This window comes from Watersipora subatra, chromosome 9 (assembly GCF_963576615.1).
Source record: "Watersipora subatra chromosome 9, tzWatSuba1.1, whole genome shotgun sequence".
NCBI lineage: Eukaryota > Metazoa > Bryozoa > Gymnolaemata > Cheilostomatida > Watersiporidae > Watersipora > Watersipora subatra.
In genome coordinates this window covers 49,959,183-49,980,076 of record NC_088716.1, presented here as the reverse complement: position 1 = coordinate 49,980,076, position 20,894 = coordinate 49,959,183, and the positions used below count along the sequence as shown (strand labels likewise).

Genomic DNA, 20,894 nt, shown 5'->3' with positions numbered 1-20,894 from the left:
CTCGTAACTCTTCTTCTATCCTTCGTTTTTTCGTGACGTCATTTTATCGTTGTCGGCCATCTTTATAGACAATTTTTTCGTTAGAAACACGAAGCTTTTGCAATGATAATTTGAAAACGACGTTTTTGTTTGCAATTCTTTATTATAATATCAAAACAACACTTAAAGAATAGAGAAAGCATAATATTATTATGCTTTATTAGTTATCTTGAGGTGTTGACTGATGTTCTAAAAAAAGAATCAAGGAGATTGACCCACTAGAAGCTGAGATATAGCCAGCCAAACACAGGTCTACCTAATAATGAATCAGAGGAAAACCCTTCGAAAATCCCGAAAACTGTGACGTATGAAATCGACTTAATGTTCATGTGCCGGAGTTGCGCACCCTTACCGCCGTTATGTATAATGATTGTTTTGGCTACGAGATGTGAAACGCTTCTTGCGATAGTAAATAATTTACAGACTAGTTCTGGTTTCTCAGCAAAATCAAGCAAATGTTGTGTGGTAAAGGCATTTGCCCACAACCCCTCGCCATGATTTTTCAAAACAGAAGAGCAGATTTTGACTATTGTGCTTCAAATTTTAACTCGATCTCCACGGATATGCTCCGAAGAACCTCTGTTCAACGAACGGCGCATGTATAGTCTATATGCGACATCCGCGATTGCAGTTCGTTTAGAATAAGAAATGGGAATGTGAATTTCTGTTCATTCATCATTTTCCTACTGTGTATCTACTGCAGCATTCAGTCGATTTTCATGATTATCGTCACTATTAACAGACTGTAAGTTCACTACAGCCATAATCTTAAAAATAATAACTTGACCGTGCTGCTCTTGCTGTAAGAAAAAAAAACGATAACTTTTGATTTGATTTTTCTATTGATCTATTATCTTTTCTATGATTATTTTTTATGATTAATATAATAATCATAATGCATATTATACAAAATAATAATATAACTGCGTATAGAATAAATGATGTAACTAATATAATTTGTAGAAAATTCCAAATGATAACCGAGATTGATGATTGATTTAATTGATTCCATTTATTAGCTATAGTTAAAAAAATCTGAACAACGCTAAAGATGAGTCTGAATAGGAAAGCTAAGTAGGAGAACGACAAAACTGAGTTGAACTAGCAAGATAGCGAAATGTTGTGAAATAATAGATGCGTGTAATTATTTTATGCTAAAACTAATCTACACGTCAGAGGGACTGGTTCGGAATTGTCAGAGCAATGATTGTTAGGCCCAATTTGATTGTTCTATACTTCCAGGGATTAAAACCAATTAAAATGCCGTGATTTTTATAGGAGAGCGCATTAGTTGGCTTAATTGACCAATGGCACACAAGTCGATTTCATACGTCATATATTGATGATTACTAAAACACTTATGCTTTTTGGTAGACCTGTGTTTGGCTGGCTATATCTCAGCTTCTGGTTGATCAATCTCCTTGATTCTTTTTTAGAACATCAGTAAACACCTCAAAATAAATAATAAAGCATAATAATATTATGCATTCTCTATTCTTTAAAAGTACTAATAAATCAAAGAAAAAATATCATTTTCTACAAAAATGGCGGCTTTTTCATAAACGAGCGGATGTGCAAACGACTTGATGACATCCAAAAAAAAACGATGGATAGCACATAAAAAGCTAGTTTTGGCTGCAAACTGTAGCAAACATATCAATGAGTGCAATGAGCTTTTATGCAACATTGTTAAACATAGATATAAAATAAAAATATGTCTTCAACTTTAGAATGAAATAAAAATTGAAAGCTCAAACAAATTGCAAAGAAGGACACAGGCTATAATATCATACCAGGTTAATTGCAAGCAATAGTTATCAACTGGTAGATATATTTCTCGGTTTCTCAATGCATCTTTATTGAGAGATCATTCACCAGTTAGAGGTAAATTGGCAGATTAATTGCACCCAAAAGTTTTAATATCGCTCCACTGAAAAAGAGGGCAATGTATAGGCGGCATTCGCTTAGCCCGGAAAAGGGCTAACTTTATCTTCTAAAATTTGAACAAGCCATTTGAAAAATGCGCCGGCCTCTATTTCAACGCCGTCTCCAATTGACCGCCACTATAGATGAAGGGCTGAAAAATAGTGCGCCATGATGTTCAAATAGAGGTTTTACGGTAACTTCTTAATGTAATGACCGCAGTAACTGCGGTATCATTGATTTGTATCGACAACTTTTCCCTTTTTTCTTATCACTTACACTTGGTTTAGGGGCCCGTGATTACGAAACTTTTACGTTTAGCCAAGGGGAGTGCACACCTTCAATGTCAGCATCAACTTTTTTCGACAGCAAGGTTTAGTTGTATAGCAAAAAATATTGTGTATATCTAAAATCAAGTAATAATATATATATAATAGATATCCTTATACAGTACATGATTTTTTTCTCCCAAGTGCGACAAGAGAAATCTGATACATCTAAGGCTACTTATAAGAGCTTTGCTTTTTTAAATCAAGTTTGAGAACTTGCACCGACTTGACACTTCATGTTATATGGAAGTTCTTACGTAATACGATGGAAAAACTTAACATAAACTTTTTACATTTAGTGGAATTTACATCAAAGAAATTTTATGTCATAGGAGCATCTACTGTGCAAAGATGTTAAACCAGATGTCGATTTGTTATTTTTGTGTGTATTATTTTCAGGCATTGCCCCGATTGCTTATTCACTATTTATATTCATCGTTCTGTCTTTGTTCTGATGTGAGCAAGTAGCGTTGGAGCACTTGTTCCATGCCTTTGACATACCTCTCCCTATTACTGACTCCTACTGTCGTGATTTCCTTGTAGCTTGTTAAGTCTGTGACGACAACGTTAAGAAATGAAAATAGGGTGATGGTTAACTGCCTGAAATGGTTGCTGATGCCGGGTCAAGGTCTGGTTGTAGGAACCAATAACGGTAAAGTAGTTATTTACCACACTATGAGCAGCGACAAGTCAAATCAGAACACGGGTGCTGCCCGCCTCATTGACCTACGTTAGCCCAACTATGGACTTTCCAGAAAGTCGTTAACCCATGCATTATAAAAATCTCACACCTTTTTATTAAACATATCATTATCATTGAACACGTCATATCATACATTGGTATAAAGTTTTTGTAGATAAGAGTTGTCCCCTTTTTGTTTGCATATACTTTATACATATAGTATCATTCATTATTGCTTGTTCAATTATGCATACCCAAGTTGATATTCAACGTTTACACATGTAAATTAGAAAATAAATATTTTATTGATAGCCAGTTGCACTTGGATGTTTTATGCTTTTCAAAGTTTTTCTATAAAGTAATACAATGTCGTTTAAAAGCTATGCTTTTAAGTATTATCTTCAAATGTACAGAACTCTCTTTGTGTTACCTTGTTTCATAGTTTACGTCGCTTTGGATGTAAACAAAGATAACATTTTATAATCAATAATTAATCTTTTTGTTCTAATTGAAACCAATTGGTTTTTACTTATCATTTTCATATTCACATTGTACAGGTTTTTAGGCTGCAGTTTTTGCGTCAATCTTTCCTGCTGAGCAGGTGGTTATTGCTGCTTCCTTTATCTAAATCAACATTGCGATTATTTCTGCCGTGCTGATGTCTGCAATTCACTAGTCAGTTTCTGGTGCATCTGTTGTTCATATCACGCTCTGTAAGGAGAACAAATTTAATACATTCCTTCTATATCTTCAACTTAACCAGCCTCTTCATGATTTGTCACACCCTCCATTTAAGTAATGGAACGCCTTCACTGCATCTAATATCTGTATTTGTTGCATTCTACTAGTTACCTGTAAACAGGTAGCGCCTTTAAAAGTATAGCCAGTCATGAGTAATGTAAGACCATTCAAATGTCTGTTTAACTATGTGATGGTAAGCGAAATCAAGGAGGCCTAGACTCCACCATAAATGTGTAGCTGAGAGGAATATAAAATAGAAGCAGATCAATACAAACATGGCAAACGACTGCTTGTAATAGAGCTGATTGGAGATCTACTATCATATGTAAGCCACAACTATAGACAGTCTTATTCGTCTTGATTGACTTCAAAAAGGAGGGAGGAAAAGAAAGAGAAGGAGAGAGAAACATGGGAGGTAGAGAAAGGGAGGGAAAAGGGACCGATAACGTAAAAAGAAAGGGAGGGATGTGCAGGGAGAGAGGGGGAGGGAAGGAGAAAGAGGTAGAGAGGGAAAGAAAAGGAGATACGGGGAGATGGGAGGGTGGAGAGAGGACCGTTTAAGGAACTACTGATGCATTCCAGGATTGTGAGAAAATCAAGTAATTGCTATCTTTGCATTAATTAGGCTATTATAGCTCGAAATAAGTATTATTTCGAGCTACTAGTGTTTGATATACCAGTTATATTAATAGTCTGATCGTTTTAAACACTGATTTGTTGTTTCGTTGAGCATTTTAATGTGCAGAGGTTTAAAATCAGCAACTATCTATACGATTTTATACAATGACTGGTTAAGTCATTGATTACTGAATAATTAAGCTACTGTGTAACAGGTATAGGTTTATAACGGTTGTTCAAAAGCCTTCAGAATTGACTAAAAATCATAGTCGATCTGCTGTATCAAAATCTATTATTGCTCAATTCCAAAATTCAGCAGCAGTACCTATGAAAGCAGAACTATAATTCTACGGAGCTATGATCAACCTTCTCCTAAAGGATAACTAGCACACATGGTAAGCTAGTAGGGCATTGTTTGAGAAAAATAATTAAGGAGTGGCTGTGCTCTTCTGGTAAGAAGACGCCTGTCATAAAGTTAGAACTATTATGATAATTGTTATTATAAAAAAGCTTGTGGAAAAAGGTATAATTACTATCTTCACCCCATATATTCAGGTTCATAGCATCTATGTGCATAAGCCAAGCAGTAGCCATGATGAAGCCAAAGAAAACCGTCTATAAAGATCGATATGTAAAATCAGAAAACACCAACTTGGAGAACTTAATTACTAAACAATGCTAATACTGCCATCAAATGCAATAATTTATTGCCATCCAATTAACAAGTTAAACCCCAACTTGTGACACGCACAGTGACTTGGCGGACTATATTAGCAGTTTCATCACCAGGTGCTGCGGCTCAGAGCCCTGAAGAGTCTTCATTTAGATGGACCGAAGAGAGCTACGGCTCCAGCGATGTCATCTGGTGTCAGCACGTGCCTGTTTGGACCATAGAATGCGTACATCACAGCTGCTGGGTCATTAGAATGAGCCAATCCCAACGAATGTCCCATCTCATGGAGTGCCACTGATGTGTAGCTGAAAGCTGCAAAGCATAAAAGGCAGATGAGATCACCTGATTCCCTGAGGTAAGGCTGATTCGGCATGGTTGGAGTTTTCAAAGGTTATATCTACGTATATACTGTACCACCTTACTAAAATGTGCCGTGTTGGTTTTAAAATGCTGCTTTAATTCAAAAGGAACTGCTGGTGTATGAAAGGGTCAAGTATCGTTAGTTACCACTTTGAAGGAACTGCTGGTGTATGAAAGGGTCAAGTATCGTTAGTTACCACTTTGAAGGAACTGCTGGTGTATGAAAGGGTCGAGTATCGTTAGTTACCACTTTGAAGGAACTGCTGGTGTATGAAAGGGTCGAGTATCGTTAGTTACCACTTTGAAGGAACTGCTGGTGTATGAAAGGGTCGAGTATCGTTAGTTACCACTTTGAAGGAACTGCTGGTGTATGAAAGGGTCGAGTATCGTTAGTTACCACTTTGAAGGAACTGCTGGTGTATGAAAGGGTCGAGTATCGTTAGTTACCACTTTGGAAATATTTTAGCTAAACTTATATTAAAATTTTAGCTTTTAATACATTAATTTATTAATTAGGATTTTCACTGGTTTTAAAATCGCCTTATAAAATTTATATACATGTATATATACGTTTTTATATATTAAATACATTATGAATAATACACACTATATATTATATACATTTTATATATTATATATATTATATACAATATATATTATCTATTAGGTATATTTTTTATTTATTTTAATAACCATGCTGTAGTCCCATTAGAAAATTAACAATGATAGTTTCACTGATTTATGTGACGAATTCGACATATATTTTTAAGACTATATAAAAATATTCAAGTGCCTATTTGCATCTACCAATTTGCATCTACCTCATTTAGACCATTATAACATAACCTGAAGCAATATGATAAAAGCACATCTAAATCTATAAATCTCCATGTTTGTTGTTTGTCTGTTGGTTTATTTGACGTTTGTGTGTCCAGTTATAGCCATAAAGTTTTAGCCATGAAAAATGCGATTTTTACTGGATTTGAACTCAAAGGTTTGCAAATAAACTAAACCACTAGACTACATGACAACTGGCCATAGCAATGAATAATTGTTTACATATTTATTACATCGGTTAAAATACTTATTCCTAAAGCCTTCGGGAAAATACTATTAATTATTAACTAACACGTTTGATCATTACGTGTGATGTAACGATTGTTAAGCGGGCTTCACACACCGCTCTTGTTATAATAAAGGTTCACACTCACTTAAATCACTAGCTTATCAGTAAAGTTACTCAAAGTCATTAGGTAAATATTGTATTACCCATGCAATGCCGGACATTCATCTAGCTTAAAATAAAATGTATAATCCTTAGCAAACCTTTGTCCGAATTCTCTACATACAAACATTTATTGACAAATGAGAAAGAGCTCAAATAATTTGATATTCTCATCTCAGCCAAGTTTGCATACTTTGAGCCACTCGGTATTTTCTTATTCCGTTTCAAAGTACCTTGCATTCTCTTCATAGCTTTTATGGTATACTAGTATGCTGGTAGTTCAGTGCGCTGTGAGAGATCATCATGAGTAATATGTATGTGCATGAATATTTTAAAATGTGCAAAGATGATCAAGTGGCGCAGTGGCTTCGAATCCGAGTATTTGGGCTTAATTTCCGTGCAGTGCAATCGTTTTTCTTCAAGCTTTTTGCGTGGCTCCGAATAGACACAGTTTCTATTATTGTAAAACTTGTCAAAGTTGGATATTAATATACCATCAGACTGCAATAAAAATAGTGCACAACACAATTTAATTTAACTCATTAGCCTCAGATCATAACCTACTGAGTGGTTGGGCTGTGTGAAGTTCGGCCCATCTTTCAGTATCATCAAAATACATGTCTCCATTACGTGGAAGAGCAGCATAGGCAAGCACGCCGTAGGGCTGGAAAGGACGCCCTCTGTTGTCGTACAAAGTGTGGTGTATGTTTATCTCTGGAAAGTCTATTTGGTCTCCATCTTGATGAAAGACAAGTCGTGCATCGGCGGCTGAGTTCCATTGCTGTAAAAAAGTTACAAAAATCACACTGTGTTCATGGTCATGGGAAATTTGAGATGAAACTATATCCTCTGAGACATCGACTAGTATATCTGATTGTTCTAGTTAATACTGCCCTATTGTATATTCAACTAACGGTACGAATAAATATTTTATTCTCCTATGATTGTACAAGTATATATTGCATGTCCTAAGATATGCAATATATAATTTTAGATCTGTATTTAGGAGATTTAGATGCAATATCTAAATGATAATGCATCTCATGGTAGATGCATTTTCTAGAATTGTTTGTGCAAGTACTGGGTAAATCATTGAGCAACCTTGCTGTTGATACTAATGACTTTTGCTCAACATAATAACTATTATATAACTACTATATATTATAAATAAATTTATATATTATATATAATTATTATATATTTAAAATAATTATGTGTAATTATCATACATGCTATGATTAATAGGTTATACCTCTCCATTCTTCATTTCGGGAGAAATTGTAAAAAATTTGTTGGAGCAGTAATCAAATTTGTGTTCTTTTAATTTTTATAAATTTGTGTTTGATATAATCCCATCCCAACTTTGAAACATTATTTTGCAACTTTTACAAGTTTACTAATGTAATATAACACCTAATGCACTGAAAAAAGTGCTGAAGAAGCATATTTTCGATTTCCTCATTATATTCTACACAGGCATCTTATTGGCTGTTGTGTGAGGGTCTTTAGCCAATAGGTGCATCCATATATAAGTCAATAAACGAAAATGATCCACAGTTAAAAATGGTGCCAGAAAATCTCTAACATCAAGCCAACGAAACAGTTTTAAATTCTTTTGTGAAGTTTGTCTAACCAAAGCAATCTTTGTCATATCACCGCAATTTGGTAAATGACTTATTAGTGCATGTACATAAATTCTGATCAAGTTTTTTACCAAATACCCCTACGACATATATACACGTAAGTTCTGAAAATTTGCACTGTATTCCGGGCGTAAAAAGGTACAAAAAGGCCGGCTTAATGATCGACAAACCCACTTATTGACCAAATACTGACTATCTTGTGGGATTGTTCCTAAACAGACTGTGTGGGTGGGTACTAAATCGTACCGGATGTGTTCTGTTTGTGGAATAGGAGAAGGTCTTGAAAGGTGCATTTAGCATAATATAATTGAGAGCTTGATTTATTGCCTAGAATGATTAAAGTTGGTCATCTTGTAGTCACGTCTTGCGTATCATTCACTCATTAGTTTCATAGATTCCAAAAGTGGGCTGAGACCTCCCCGCCCAGCTACGTATATTCATCAGATAAAGGATGCAGAGGTTTGCATCTTCCTTCACTGTCTCAACCCTCTTACCCTCCCATATCTTAACTTTTGCTATTCTGTCTGTCTGTTCAGTCAATACAAATTTGTCTTCATAGTTTATTATTTTTTCATGTTTTATGAAATAGAAATTAAAGTAAAATAATTTTGTGAATACGAAACATTCTTAATGTGAAAATGGCAAGGGCTTATTAGACATGGCAAGACAGTTTTGTCTGATTGTAGTGAGCAGAGTTGGTAATGGTCTGATAATTAAATGCATTCATAACCTATTAAAAAGCTGTGATTGCAATTGATATGAAACCACAATTCTGGAAAGTTGAAACCATATACCGCCACACTAAATACTGACTTTACCGCAATGTGATTACATGCGGTAAAGTCAGTATTTAGTCTAAGCAGTCAAAACTTTCTTTTAAAAACTACAATTTATTAAAAAACATAAAGAGTTTATTTCTTTAACTATAATACATATCCTTATTAGCTTTGCACTAAGGAATTACGTAGGTCATATTCAGGCTAGAGCAGCCAGACCAATACTAAATGGCCAACAATTTGTTACTTGTTGAACATTTATAGTCTGAGAATATAAATTATGTGTAGTTGTTTCAGACACAATTACCCAAACAGTAAACCTCTTAGCAGCTTTAGCTAAGATGAAATGGGCAGCAACACATCTGCCCTTTTTCATCGCATAAACAGGAACTTTGGCTATCTGAGAGCTCTACAAACTAACCAAGGAATCACTGATAAGAAAAGCTAAAGTTAATGATTTGAATTCATTTACCAGCCTTGCAAGGCTTTGGTTTAATGTAAAACATGGGGTAATTTTTCTCACACACATTGCTAATCATAAAACCTGAAATCGTTGTACATGCTGCAGATTCTGGTTAACTGAGAGGCTATTATTACTTGTCTGTCAAATTTTAACTGCACTTTTTTCAACAATAAAAACTTTTAGAAAAACCAAAAAGGAAATAGAGACCAGTGAACTTCTTTATGTTAGAAAGATATATGTTACATGCTATATTTTATATGTACATGTACATTGCATGTTGCTTGTTACATGTAACATGTTGCATGCTTTACGCTACATGACATCTGTTTCATGTTACATGCTATTTGTTACATGCCATATGTTACATGTCATATGTTACACGCTGCATGTGTTATGCGACAAGGTATGTGTTTATGTTGTATGCTATTTGTTACATGTCAAATGTTACACATTGCATACTATATTTCATTTGTTATATATTGCAATTTACATGTTAACTGTTATGTGTTACTTGTTAAATGCTATAAGTAGCACGTTTTATACATGTTATATACTAGTTGTTATATGTTTATGTAGATTTACTTTATCTTGGACCAATTAAAGAACACTTCATACTTACATCTATGACATAAGAGATGATAGACTCTTGGTCATCTATTGTCATATCTCTAGTGTGGTTTTTGAACTGAATATCGATCTCTCTGCCTCTCTCCCATCGCCTTCTTAACAGTATATATCTCTTGTGCCGAGGGCCTGCGGGTGTGAAATCCTTTTGACCGCAGCGTGGTTTGTCTAGCAGAGCCATTGTTGCATCATCTACTTCACCTACATAAAAAGTTGAATTGTTACATTTATTACCTTTTTATCATAAGAGCTTTTGAATAGGAAACACAAAGAAGTCAGAGTACAGTCACCCAAAAGGTCTTTCTACAATACAGTTTAATAATTTCACAAACACCTTAGTTTGCATATTGTACTCATGCTTTATCTATGCAAAAGCTACACATTGGTAAAAATAAAACACCGAGTGATACCTTTAAAACAAAATATGTTTTACCTGCACATGCAATTTTAAAAATATCTTAAGTTACTATATGTCGAATTTAAAAACCTGGCAGAATTAGCCCAATTAGTACTAAAATACAACTGCTGCACAGTTAATCAGTCAAACTATCTTGGCTTTATCAGCAGATATTTTAAAGCATTAGCTTCAAAAGATATCAATCTTCACTCACAAGCCCACATACATGCACTCACATGCACACACTCACGCATGCACCTACACACACAACCTACACGTATGCACACTCACGTACGCACACACAACCCACACGTATGAACACACACGTACGCACACACACACAAACACACACACGCACGCACACACACAATGACAAATAGGTGTTCATCAATATTTAGCCTATATAATAATATGAGTAAAAGAAAAAGATATTTAGCTAAGAGTCCCTACAAATCTTTTTTAGCAGTGCGGCGCAAAACAGATTTGTAGTGATTTCTAGCTAGAGAGGTTTTTGTTCATATTATTTTATTTCACAAAAATTCTACTTTTAGTGTAGCGTTCTCTTTAGTCAGCATTTTAGTAATACTGAATGTGTATAATATATTCCCACGACCAAAAGAGCGGAGCGAAGTGTGGGAGTTTTTATGATAAATGCATGTGCATACAACTTACGAAAATTATTCATCAACAATGAGACGAACCCTCGTCAAGAAATTTCATCAACAAATTTAAGCATCGTTATGTAAAGTCGTTAAAGTATAATAACGATACAAAACACATTTAAACCTATTTAAATATGTTACCAAGTCTTTGTAAACCGTCTGTATTATCTTAAAACTTACCCATCTGATCGGATTATACACAAATAGACAGATTAATTTCAACGAAAACCGCCACAAAACACTTGAAAAGCTTGGTTTAATAAAAGTTAAGACCGAAAATTGAAATGTCGAGGGACAGATAATAGAACGATGAAGTCTTGCGCATTTCACGAAAAAATAACGTGCACTTTTCACCAGTCTATAGCATTGTCGAATTGCCGAAGGTTTTGGCAATTAACATAGGAGTACAGAAATCGTTTCATTTTTGCCAATTTCAATTTTTTCATTTTCATTTGCCGACACATTTGAATACTTACCCATTCTAACTGATGTCCAACGCAGTATAAGTAAAGCAAATGACGATGATATTTTTTAAAGTTTCTTATGAGATTATTACAATAATTAATTATAAGTTTGGATGACTACAAAACAATGACTACGTAGTACAGACTTTCTAAAAATCTAACGCAGTGTAAGTAAAGGCATGACGATGATATTTTTTCTAACGGTTCTAATGAGATTATTGCAATAATTAATTATAAGTTTGGATGACTACAGGACAATGACTACGTAGTACAGATTTTCTAAAAATCTATATAAATATCACAACTTCGTGATATTGTTAGCTATGCCGTTTTGAAATGTAAACAAAATTGTGCATTGGTTTTTTATTATTACTATATAAATAATATTGGTTATTCTAATAATATCAGTGCATTTTACTTCTAATATTGGCCAATATTGCATTTCTTTTTTGCAGGAGGAGAGATATAAACATATAATCTTTTCCTTTCATTATTGCTATTTGTTGTATATAATAACACCCAGTACATTACAGCTACCATTGCAGTTATCATATTTGACTGCTAATATTGCATTTCTCAACCATCAGTACCCTTTCTTTTTTCCAATATCACTTTGGTCGTGGGCTGTATGACAGTGGAATTTCTAGTTATAACATATATTATACATATGTTATATATAATATAGTATAATATATATGCATATATATTTATTATATACGAGTATACACAACTAACGGAATGTCCAGCGTTGCTCGGGTATTAAAAATCAGCCTATAAGCAGTGATAGCAATGCCACACTTATAAACTCAACTTATAAACGATGCCACTTGCCATTCGCCTAACACATTGCCAATGGCTAATTTAAGTAAGATAGTTATTTGCGGCTTATAATAATACATAAAATGATGTTGTGCCATAACGGAGAGCAGCAGCCTATTTTCACCCACAGCGCGACGTATATCGACTAATGAGTCAGCCAATCTCGTGTGGCTTAATGGTTTAGCATAGTGTCTAGGGAATGGGAGGTTCCGAGATCAAATCTTCTGCGTTATGGATTCTTCAGTTCAAGATTTTAATAGCTACATTATAACTGAACAAACCAGAGTACAAACTTTGAGATATATAGATAATCTACACTCTACAGAATAGTTAGTGGCTGATTTTACCTGTTACAGCTATGTTTGCGTATCTTTGGAGCTTTCTAATGGCCTGAGTCAGCATTAGAGCTCGGACTTCAGCTGCTGCGCTCTGGTTGTCATCGAGGTACCCAAACTCTTGCAGCCAACTGCAACAGAAGCTATCATGTTATTGCAAGGCCTACCCACAGGGAGATCAATTGTCACTACATCGTAAACTAGTGGTATAATACGAGCCACTGCAATGGTTTAGGTAAAGAAATCTTTACCTTTACGGTAGCAAGTTTTGAAGAAAACTTAGTTAGCTATAGAACTAATACACTTTGAACCTTATGAAACTTGCTGACTTTAGTGATGCAGCAGGAGGATACTGCCGCATTACCATAGCAACCACTACTTGTGCCTCTAACTGCAACTATGCATGCGACAGTTAAATAAACTCTCCTTGAGAGAGGGGTTAAGGAAAGGCCCAAAAGACACACCCTTTCCTAAATTACCTTTGTTACTCAACCATAGGCTCAATTAGCATGTCACCATAGAGTCTGTAAGAACGCATTAATGAAGTTTCCTTGACTTTTTACAAGGAGTTATCAGTTCAATGTAGACACTGCCTATTCAGATTTGATTTAGGCAAAAGGCAAGCAGTGACTGTCTGGCGACCTAAGAAAATATCAGTTCAGAACTTCAGAGTATGTGTACACCCCTCCCCAGATAGAGCAGTGTGCTCATAGACTGTAGGAGTCTAGGCAAACAAGTACAGTGATCATCAACCTATAAGGATTAAGGGGGAGACAACGACTGATCACAAAGAGTGAGAAACTGTGAAGTAGCAATACCGTTTGCCTTTCTTTTAGAAACAATAGATCAGCTCAAATTATTAGTTGTAAACCAGTTTGTGGAAAAATTACAGCATTCACCAAAGTTTTACATTCTTTGGGTTTTTTTTAAAGAAAACTTGTGTTAACTGATTCATTTGTTTATCTTCTTGGCAAAGAGACCAAATGATGTTGTGAAAATAATGCAGCCGAAACAATTCTTGGAACTATTTTTACTCTCTTAGCTTTTTAGAGGTGACAAGTTTTCCAACATTGTGTATTTTTTCAACCTAGTGTTTGATCACAAGCTAATAATTCATTTTTCATTTGCTTGAACAGCTGTCATATTTATCATGGTCCTTCTCCTCCCACTACCTACGATAGAAATGTGACAGTGCGCTGAGAAATCTGAAGGTGAAGAATTCCTGTATTCGTATTTAGTACCTAACGATAGAATGGTTAAAATTTTATAACCCTTTTAGCTAAAAGATTTGAAAAAAGTGACTGACTAGAAGGCATGAGCTTATCCTTTTTATTAGTTCATGAGTGACCAGTATGAACCAGGTTTAAAAAGACTAGGGGTATTAAAATTAGCCTAGTCAATTTTATCAGAAAATATCATTATTTTTTATTATTCGTGATTGTTTTTTGAGGTGATCTTACTGCCAGGATGTTTTAAGATCAACAAAGCTTGATTGCAGTTAAAACGCTCAAATCAAGCGGAAGTACGATTACGGTGTCTATAGTTGTAAAGAGTTTGACAGAATAGAGACGCGTAATGCTGCAACTTGAACGCAATAGCTGGTATCGACTACAGTCGACGCTCTTATAACGTAAGTAATTCGTTCCAGGAGCGTTTATGTTATAGGGAATTTACGTTATAAAAAACATTAACATACATGTAAATTGCCTAATTCGCTCCAAGATCTTTCCAAACTCACCCTTTTGGTCATGCAAAAAGGAAAAACTTTACTGAACTCTTTTAATTTGTTGGCTGTACCATAACTGCAGAATTATTGGTTTGCATCAACAACTTTTCTCCTTTTTATGATCAATCTCACTGGTTATATAGACCATGATTGCGGTAAATTTACAACAACTTGATAGGGACTGCACATTTTTGACATTTATTTACAACGATTTGCTTATTTTTCTAAACAGCAATGTCTATTCTGCAAAGTAAAGCTTATAACAAACATTTTGTACGCCTACCATAAGGAAAAACAATAAAATATTTTTACTATAAAAAGCAGTTCTACTTGTTCGTCGTCTATTACTATCCAGGGGTCCAGGGTAAGATAAAGATAATTTTCGACGATACTCCAACTTGTGACAATAAGACTGGTAGACCGACGCTGTAATACCTACACTTACTGATCACTTTTGTATTTATGAACAATTGCGCAGCTATCCTTTTCGCCTTTTTGTCAACACATTTAACGATCTATTACGACGAACTAAAATGTCATGAAAGTTATATTTAAATAAATTAAATAGTACGCTAATCGCACGGCGTTCTTTCTTCCGCCAGTGCGGCAAAATAAACTAACATTTAAATCGGTTTTGAACACTCGAACATCCGATGAAAACTCGCCTGACGTTATATGGAATTTTTTACGTAGTAAGAAGCAGAAACTTCACAGAATTTTTTTACGTTATTTGGTTTTGGAATATGTTTTCGTTTACATTTTGGAATTTATGTTGTAGGAGGTATCTGGTATAGGATCGTCTACTGTATAGCAAAAATAACAACTAGTGATGTGATTTTGCGAGTATTTTTCTTTTGAGAGTTTTATTTGTGATAAAGTTTTGTCGATTGTAATCTTGAAACATCCTGGCAGTAAGATCACCTCAATCATAAAAAACAATTGCAAATGATGTTAAAACACCAATTATTTCTGATGAAATCTACTAAAGCTTTGTGCAAATACATCTTTAATGAGTATGTAAGCAGGTGATGAAGTTAACATTGAAGATATCCTGTCAACTTACCTGCAAGCTTCTCTTTAATTTGCCAAGGCCATATTAAAATATTGATGACAAAAGGTTTTAAAATTCAAATAAAATTCAAGTTTTATTCAAATGCAGTTTATAGCAAAAGGTCTAAAATTAAAGCAAGTTATAAAAACAGGTCATTCATAGTGAGGTTGAAATTTTTGATATTTTGATTAAAATTTTTAATTGAGCCCAAATGAAAATTTATGATGGTTTTAATTAGTAAAGCTTTTTCATGAATCCAGTCCTAGCATCAAGTATTTAATGTTTACAACAAATGGTCTATGAAACAAGACTATATTGAGCTCAGGCTGCCACTAACATTGATTTTAAGTACCTTGTGAGTTGAGCTTTTTAGTAAAAAATACCGTAGAGTGATCAAAGAACTTTCTTTTGGTTTGCTCTATCATGAATGCTTATGGTTACTTACGCAGTCAACTTGTGAATCTCAGCGGCAGTTCTCTGTCGTGGTGAACTCGTAGGTGAGACTGCTGGAGAGGGAGATGAAGAAGAAACTGACTTTGACTGTCTCAATATAGTATGCCTTTTAGTAAGTTGGACTGGTGGCGTGAGTCGTGTCACTGCTTTGTCATTTAATGTTGGGGTAATGGGTGCTCCGGAAATATTTAATAACACGGCAGCAAAAAATATGCAGCTGATTCGGCAATGAAGATGGGCGGGCATCATAAGTGCCTCTTTATTCTTTATTTTACAAATTAATTCATAGAACACAAGAAAGTCACTAACCGAAGGAGAACAGCACCTGCAAAAACATATACTCGTTTAAGCTTGGCAAGAGCTAATTTTGCTAGTGTATTTTGCACATTACTAAGTGAATACCCAGCGTTCCATGGGTGATAGAATAATTACCTAATGAATTTGAGAAACTTAGCTAGCAAAGCTAGTAACTTACTATAATAAGAGGGGTACCCTGCATCTGAAGCTAGCTTGTGACGTTACGTTACACGTAATGGTCTATAATGCAATCATGAACTTAAAGTGTGCTAACATTTTGGCAAGAGGTACATAAGCATGTACCCTATTATGCCATAGTATGGCAAAGGCAATGTAGTGTAGTAGATTAGCTCACTGGTCTGCACTCTGCAGACCTAGAAGCTCCAGGTTCAAATCCAGTGCAAAGTGGATTTTTTATTCCGAAAACCTTATCTCTACAACTGGACAGACGATAGACAGACACTGAGATTACAATGCAGCAGTCATTGATTAATTCAAAGAATTGAAACATCAGAAAGAACTAAATAGGTTAATGAGCCGTTATAAATATAATGCTAGCTTTTTATCTAATGATTTAATTACAAGTAGGAAGTCAGCAAAAGACGTATTTAGATTAAATTAGTGAACCTCTTTCTTCTTGTACTAGTTTAGCCTCAAAGCTTGACAAGCAGCTCAAGTACTAATGCATCTACGAGAACACTCTATTAGAGAACACTCTATTAGAGTCAACCATTACAGCGATACAGACATTATTATGCACATAAATTGTCAGCTGGAAGCAAATCATCTAAAATAATTAACAGATGATGTAGGAATCCACCGCTACAGCTAAAAATTGGTGACGAGTCAATCGGTGCTACTACAGGGCTGGATATAACTGACTCTCAGTATATCGCAACTCATGAGTACCGTTATTGAGAAAGCCTACACGATCTTGATATAACATCTTGAAACAAAAAAGGGCCGTGAATATGCAGAATGGTTATCTTTGATTGATGATCAAGCCAGGAATATATTAGTTGTCTCAGTTCAGATATGCAGATTAGCATGGCAAAGAATGGCAATTAATTTAAATTTGTTCAAGATGGTAATCAATTATCTAAGTGTCATAGCCTTAGCTTCTGCAATAAGAAAACTGTCTAGATGAATGATGCCAGAAACACGCAGAAAAGCCAATTGAAGGCTAAAAAATCTTAAACCTGTCATAACTAGTCGCACTGGTTGACCGATGCTGACTTTTCTGATTCCAAAAAACTGAACCAAATTTCAACATGTCTATAAAAATGCTTTAAAAAAATCTTGTTTACTAATCTTATACAGATTTATACGGTATAGATAAAAAAAACACCCTGATATCACTACAAACTCGATTTAGCCAGTGTTATAGTGAAACATAGTACACCTTTAGTATATATAAAATAAGTTAAATAATACTATACCCACTCCAAGTTAGAATAAGTTGTATTGTGTGTTTATCATTCTACCACTAAACATACTCATTGTCAAACCTGCACTCTTGTTCTCATGTCTCTGAGGGAAAGTAGCAACAGAAACCTTTTTATTACTGGCTATTACTTCAACACTTACATAGATGTACTTTAAGTTTTCACATTTACACTCCTACAAAGTTTTGTATAATGCATTTGATCAAATGCTATAAGTATACAAAGCTTTGAGAAGATAAGATGTTGTGGAATGATGAGCATTTCAGCTCAAAGCTACCTTTTTATGATAATATGGCTTCACTTCTCTGATGGTCAGCAAGAAGTCGTCCGCCTTTGGTTTTTTTCATAATGTGTCAGGTTTAACCAGGTATATAATTTAATTGAGAGCCCATAGTTTGTACGAGAGCTAGAAATCTAGGCTAATGCTAAATTATTAAATTATAAAAAGCGCAGAGAGCATGTTTAAACATAGGACTACAATGTAAAGTTATTAGATAGATGTTAACTTTTTTACACAGGTCAAGGCCGTTAAAAAGAAACTAGACCATAAGACAAAAACAGAAGATAGGTAAATTATTTAAACCATTTGAACCAATCTAGTGATTTACTAGCAAGGCGAGTTCAAATCTTTGGCTCCTAAGGATGAATTATATTTTTACAAGGAAAACAATGGTTATGTTGACCGGTGGTGGCACGAGTCAAAGGTACCTGTCAGCTTTGCAAAAAGCTATTCAGAAAGTTCCCTTCCTAAAGTAAAACTTGTTGTCACGAAGATTGATCCAGCACCTTGATTAGCCATGCTATTGCACATTGGGGACTGCATCGATACTATCATGACTACCAATCAATACTGTATCGATACTATCATGGCTACCAATCAAGACTGTATCGATACTATCATGGCTACCAATCAATACTGTATCGATACTATCATGGCTACCAATCAATACTGTATCGATACTATCATGGCTACCAATCAATAAAAGCGTTTACATATGTATTGTTTTTGCTTTTTTTTCATTATTACTAGTTTCAGATTGTTTATGATCGATGTGAATAAAATAAAACTAAAACATTTCATTTATTTTGTTAAAAATATGTTTGAAATGGCGCATTATGTAAATCATGGTTTTTGAAAATGAAATTAATGCCAAATAAAGTTAAAGTAATGCAAGAGAAATATAAGAACTAGCAGTATTATCCAACTTGTGAGTCACCCATGTTACAATGCATGTTTGTCTCGCACTGCTGAAATGCAAAGCTCTTATTGCAACACATTTGTATGCAACTCAACATATCTCTGGTCGTACCTGACTTTCACTTTATGCTACAGGCTTCCGAATGCCATGCCTGTGGCCGCTCTATGCAGCATTTCAATATACATAGATAGTCATAGTTTGAATAAGCTTGTCATGTATGGCTAGTGTTTACGACGACGGAGCGATGCCAGGTGAGGAGCAGTAGTTGTGAAGACACCCTTGTAGAAGTGTGCAGAACGCAGAACATGGCCTAGCAAGAATGAGGAGAATGCTTCATCGTTTTACTCGTAGAAATACAAACCAGCATACATGGCACAGTTGCTTCTTATGTATTTTACCGATTTTATGCTTTACAGCATATGGGGGCCTTACTTACGTAGTGCTTTATCTATTTAAAAATTAAAACCTGGGTACAGTAGAAACAAGCTTGAAGTTGTGATGCCTAAGTGGTTGAGCGAAAGCTGTCATTAGGGTAAAAAGAAAAATTCAGTTACAAGAAAAAAAATTTCAAACTTTTAAACTTTTTAACTTTCCAAACTTCAAACATCCTCTCCATAAAATTATTGTAAGTCAAAAATAACAGAAAAGCCAAAGATAGTAAGCATGTCAATGATAGCAGAAACACCAAAGACTGTAAAGATGCGAGAGATAGCAAAGACGCTAAAAATAGTAGAAATGTCAGTGATAGTAGAGATGTCAAAGATAGCAGAAACACCAGAGGCTGTAAAAATGTTGGATATAGCCAAGGTTACGATGATGGTAAAGTTGCCGAAGATAGTAAAAATGCCAGACTAGAGATGCAAGAGATAATAAAGACACCAAAGATAGCAGAGATGCCACAGATAGTAAAAACGCCAACGACAGTAGAGACATCAGAGATAGCAGAAACACCAAAAACTGTAGAAATGCGAGAGATAGCAAAGGTGACAACGATAGTAGAGTTGCCAAAGATGGTAGGTGCCCCAAACCTAGTTCTGGTCCTCAAGATAATCTGCATTGGTAAAAGGCAACAAACTGAGTCTACTAAACACAAGTAATTATGGAAAATTTGAACTGTGAGAGATTCCATGCATATTGGATCACTAAGTTATAGATTCACTAGTTCTATGAACTGGCATAGAATAAAAAACTACCACAATCAGCTGCGCTATAATATCCACAAAGTCTGTGTTTCACATCAAAGATTGCGAATTAAGCTAATAGCAAAGTCTAAATAGATTAAATGAGTCTCACCTAGTATTCTATTGCTTAGAGAAGCATCGTAGACATTAGCTTTAGCCTCTTCTATCTAGATAGCTTGTCTGTGACAGCGGATGTCAAACTGCTTCTCTTTATAATTGCAGAGAGTTTGCGTAAAGTTCCACTTTCTATTTAATTATTACAATTCAGAAAGGAAATCTAGTGGTTGGCTCACTAGCTACCTTCTAACTGCCGTTAGCGATGAAAACTGAATTAAACTAGCTCATAGGCCAAGATATACATACTATGCAAATTTATTCCCTTCTTTTCTAATTATTCCACTTCCACAGATGTGACATACAGACAGACACAGGACTTGGTGTGACGCATCATGAAAGACTAATGGGCAAGATTCCGCTTGCTGTCTTGCAAATCTTTTTGCTTGTAAATATAGGTCTAAGAGTTGGCTCTGCTGAATAATTATGTATTTCATAGTCATTATAACAATCTAAAACCTGCAAGTCATTCAGCTTATGTAAAACATGAACATTAACTTCTAAAATTGAAAACTTTATGCTCAACTGGAAGAAAAATTTAAAGCATGCTAGTTGTTAGTTGTGTTACACTTATAAATGTTCAGAAATACACTTTTGCATTGCCTTTAATAAACTCTGGAGCATCAAGTTAGTATATTTAGTTGTTAGCTTCTAT

The 20,894-nt window shown here is 34.9% G+C and overlaps 2 protein-coding genes across 2 annotated transcripts in view; one reads left to right on the top strand and one right to left on the bottom strand.

Annotated features, from left to right (window-relative positions):
* LOC137403652 (activating molecule in BECN1-regulated autophagy protein 1A-like) overlaps window positions 1-3,727 on the top strand; it is a 29,458-nt gene extending 25,731 nt beyond the window's left edge. Inside the window, exon 17 of the mRNA XM_068089630.1 lies at window positions 2,835-3,727. Within this exon, the coding sequence (XP_067945731.1) occupies window positions 2,835-3,026 (192 nt within the window). The 3' untranslated portion in view covers window positions 3,027-3,727. The remainder of the gene's footprint in view (window positions 1-2,834) is intronic.
* An 878-nt stretch (window positions 3,728-4,605) lies between these two features.
* On the bottom strand, window positions 4,606-20,432 carry LOC137404127 (50 kDa hatching enzyme-like). The gene is made up of 6 exons (XM_068090280.1): window positions 20,238-20,432; window positions 15,996-16,328; window positions 12,786-12,904; window positions 10,092-10,297; window positions 7,155-7,371; window positions 4,606-5,317 (listed from the first exon to the last, which is right to left on the bottom strand). Exons 2-6 carry the CDS (start codon window positions 16,250-16,252, stop codon window positions 5,151-5,153), a joined length of 966 nt encoding a protein of 321 aa, XP_067946381.1. The 5' UTR covers window positions 16,253-16,328; window positions 20,238-20,432; the 3' UTR covers window positions 4,606-5,150.
* Between the last annotated feature and the right edge of the window lie 462 nt (window positions 20,433-20,894).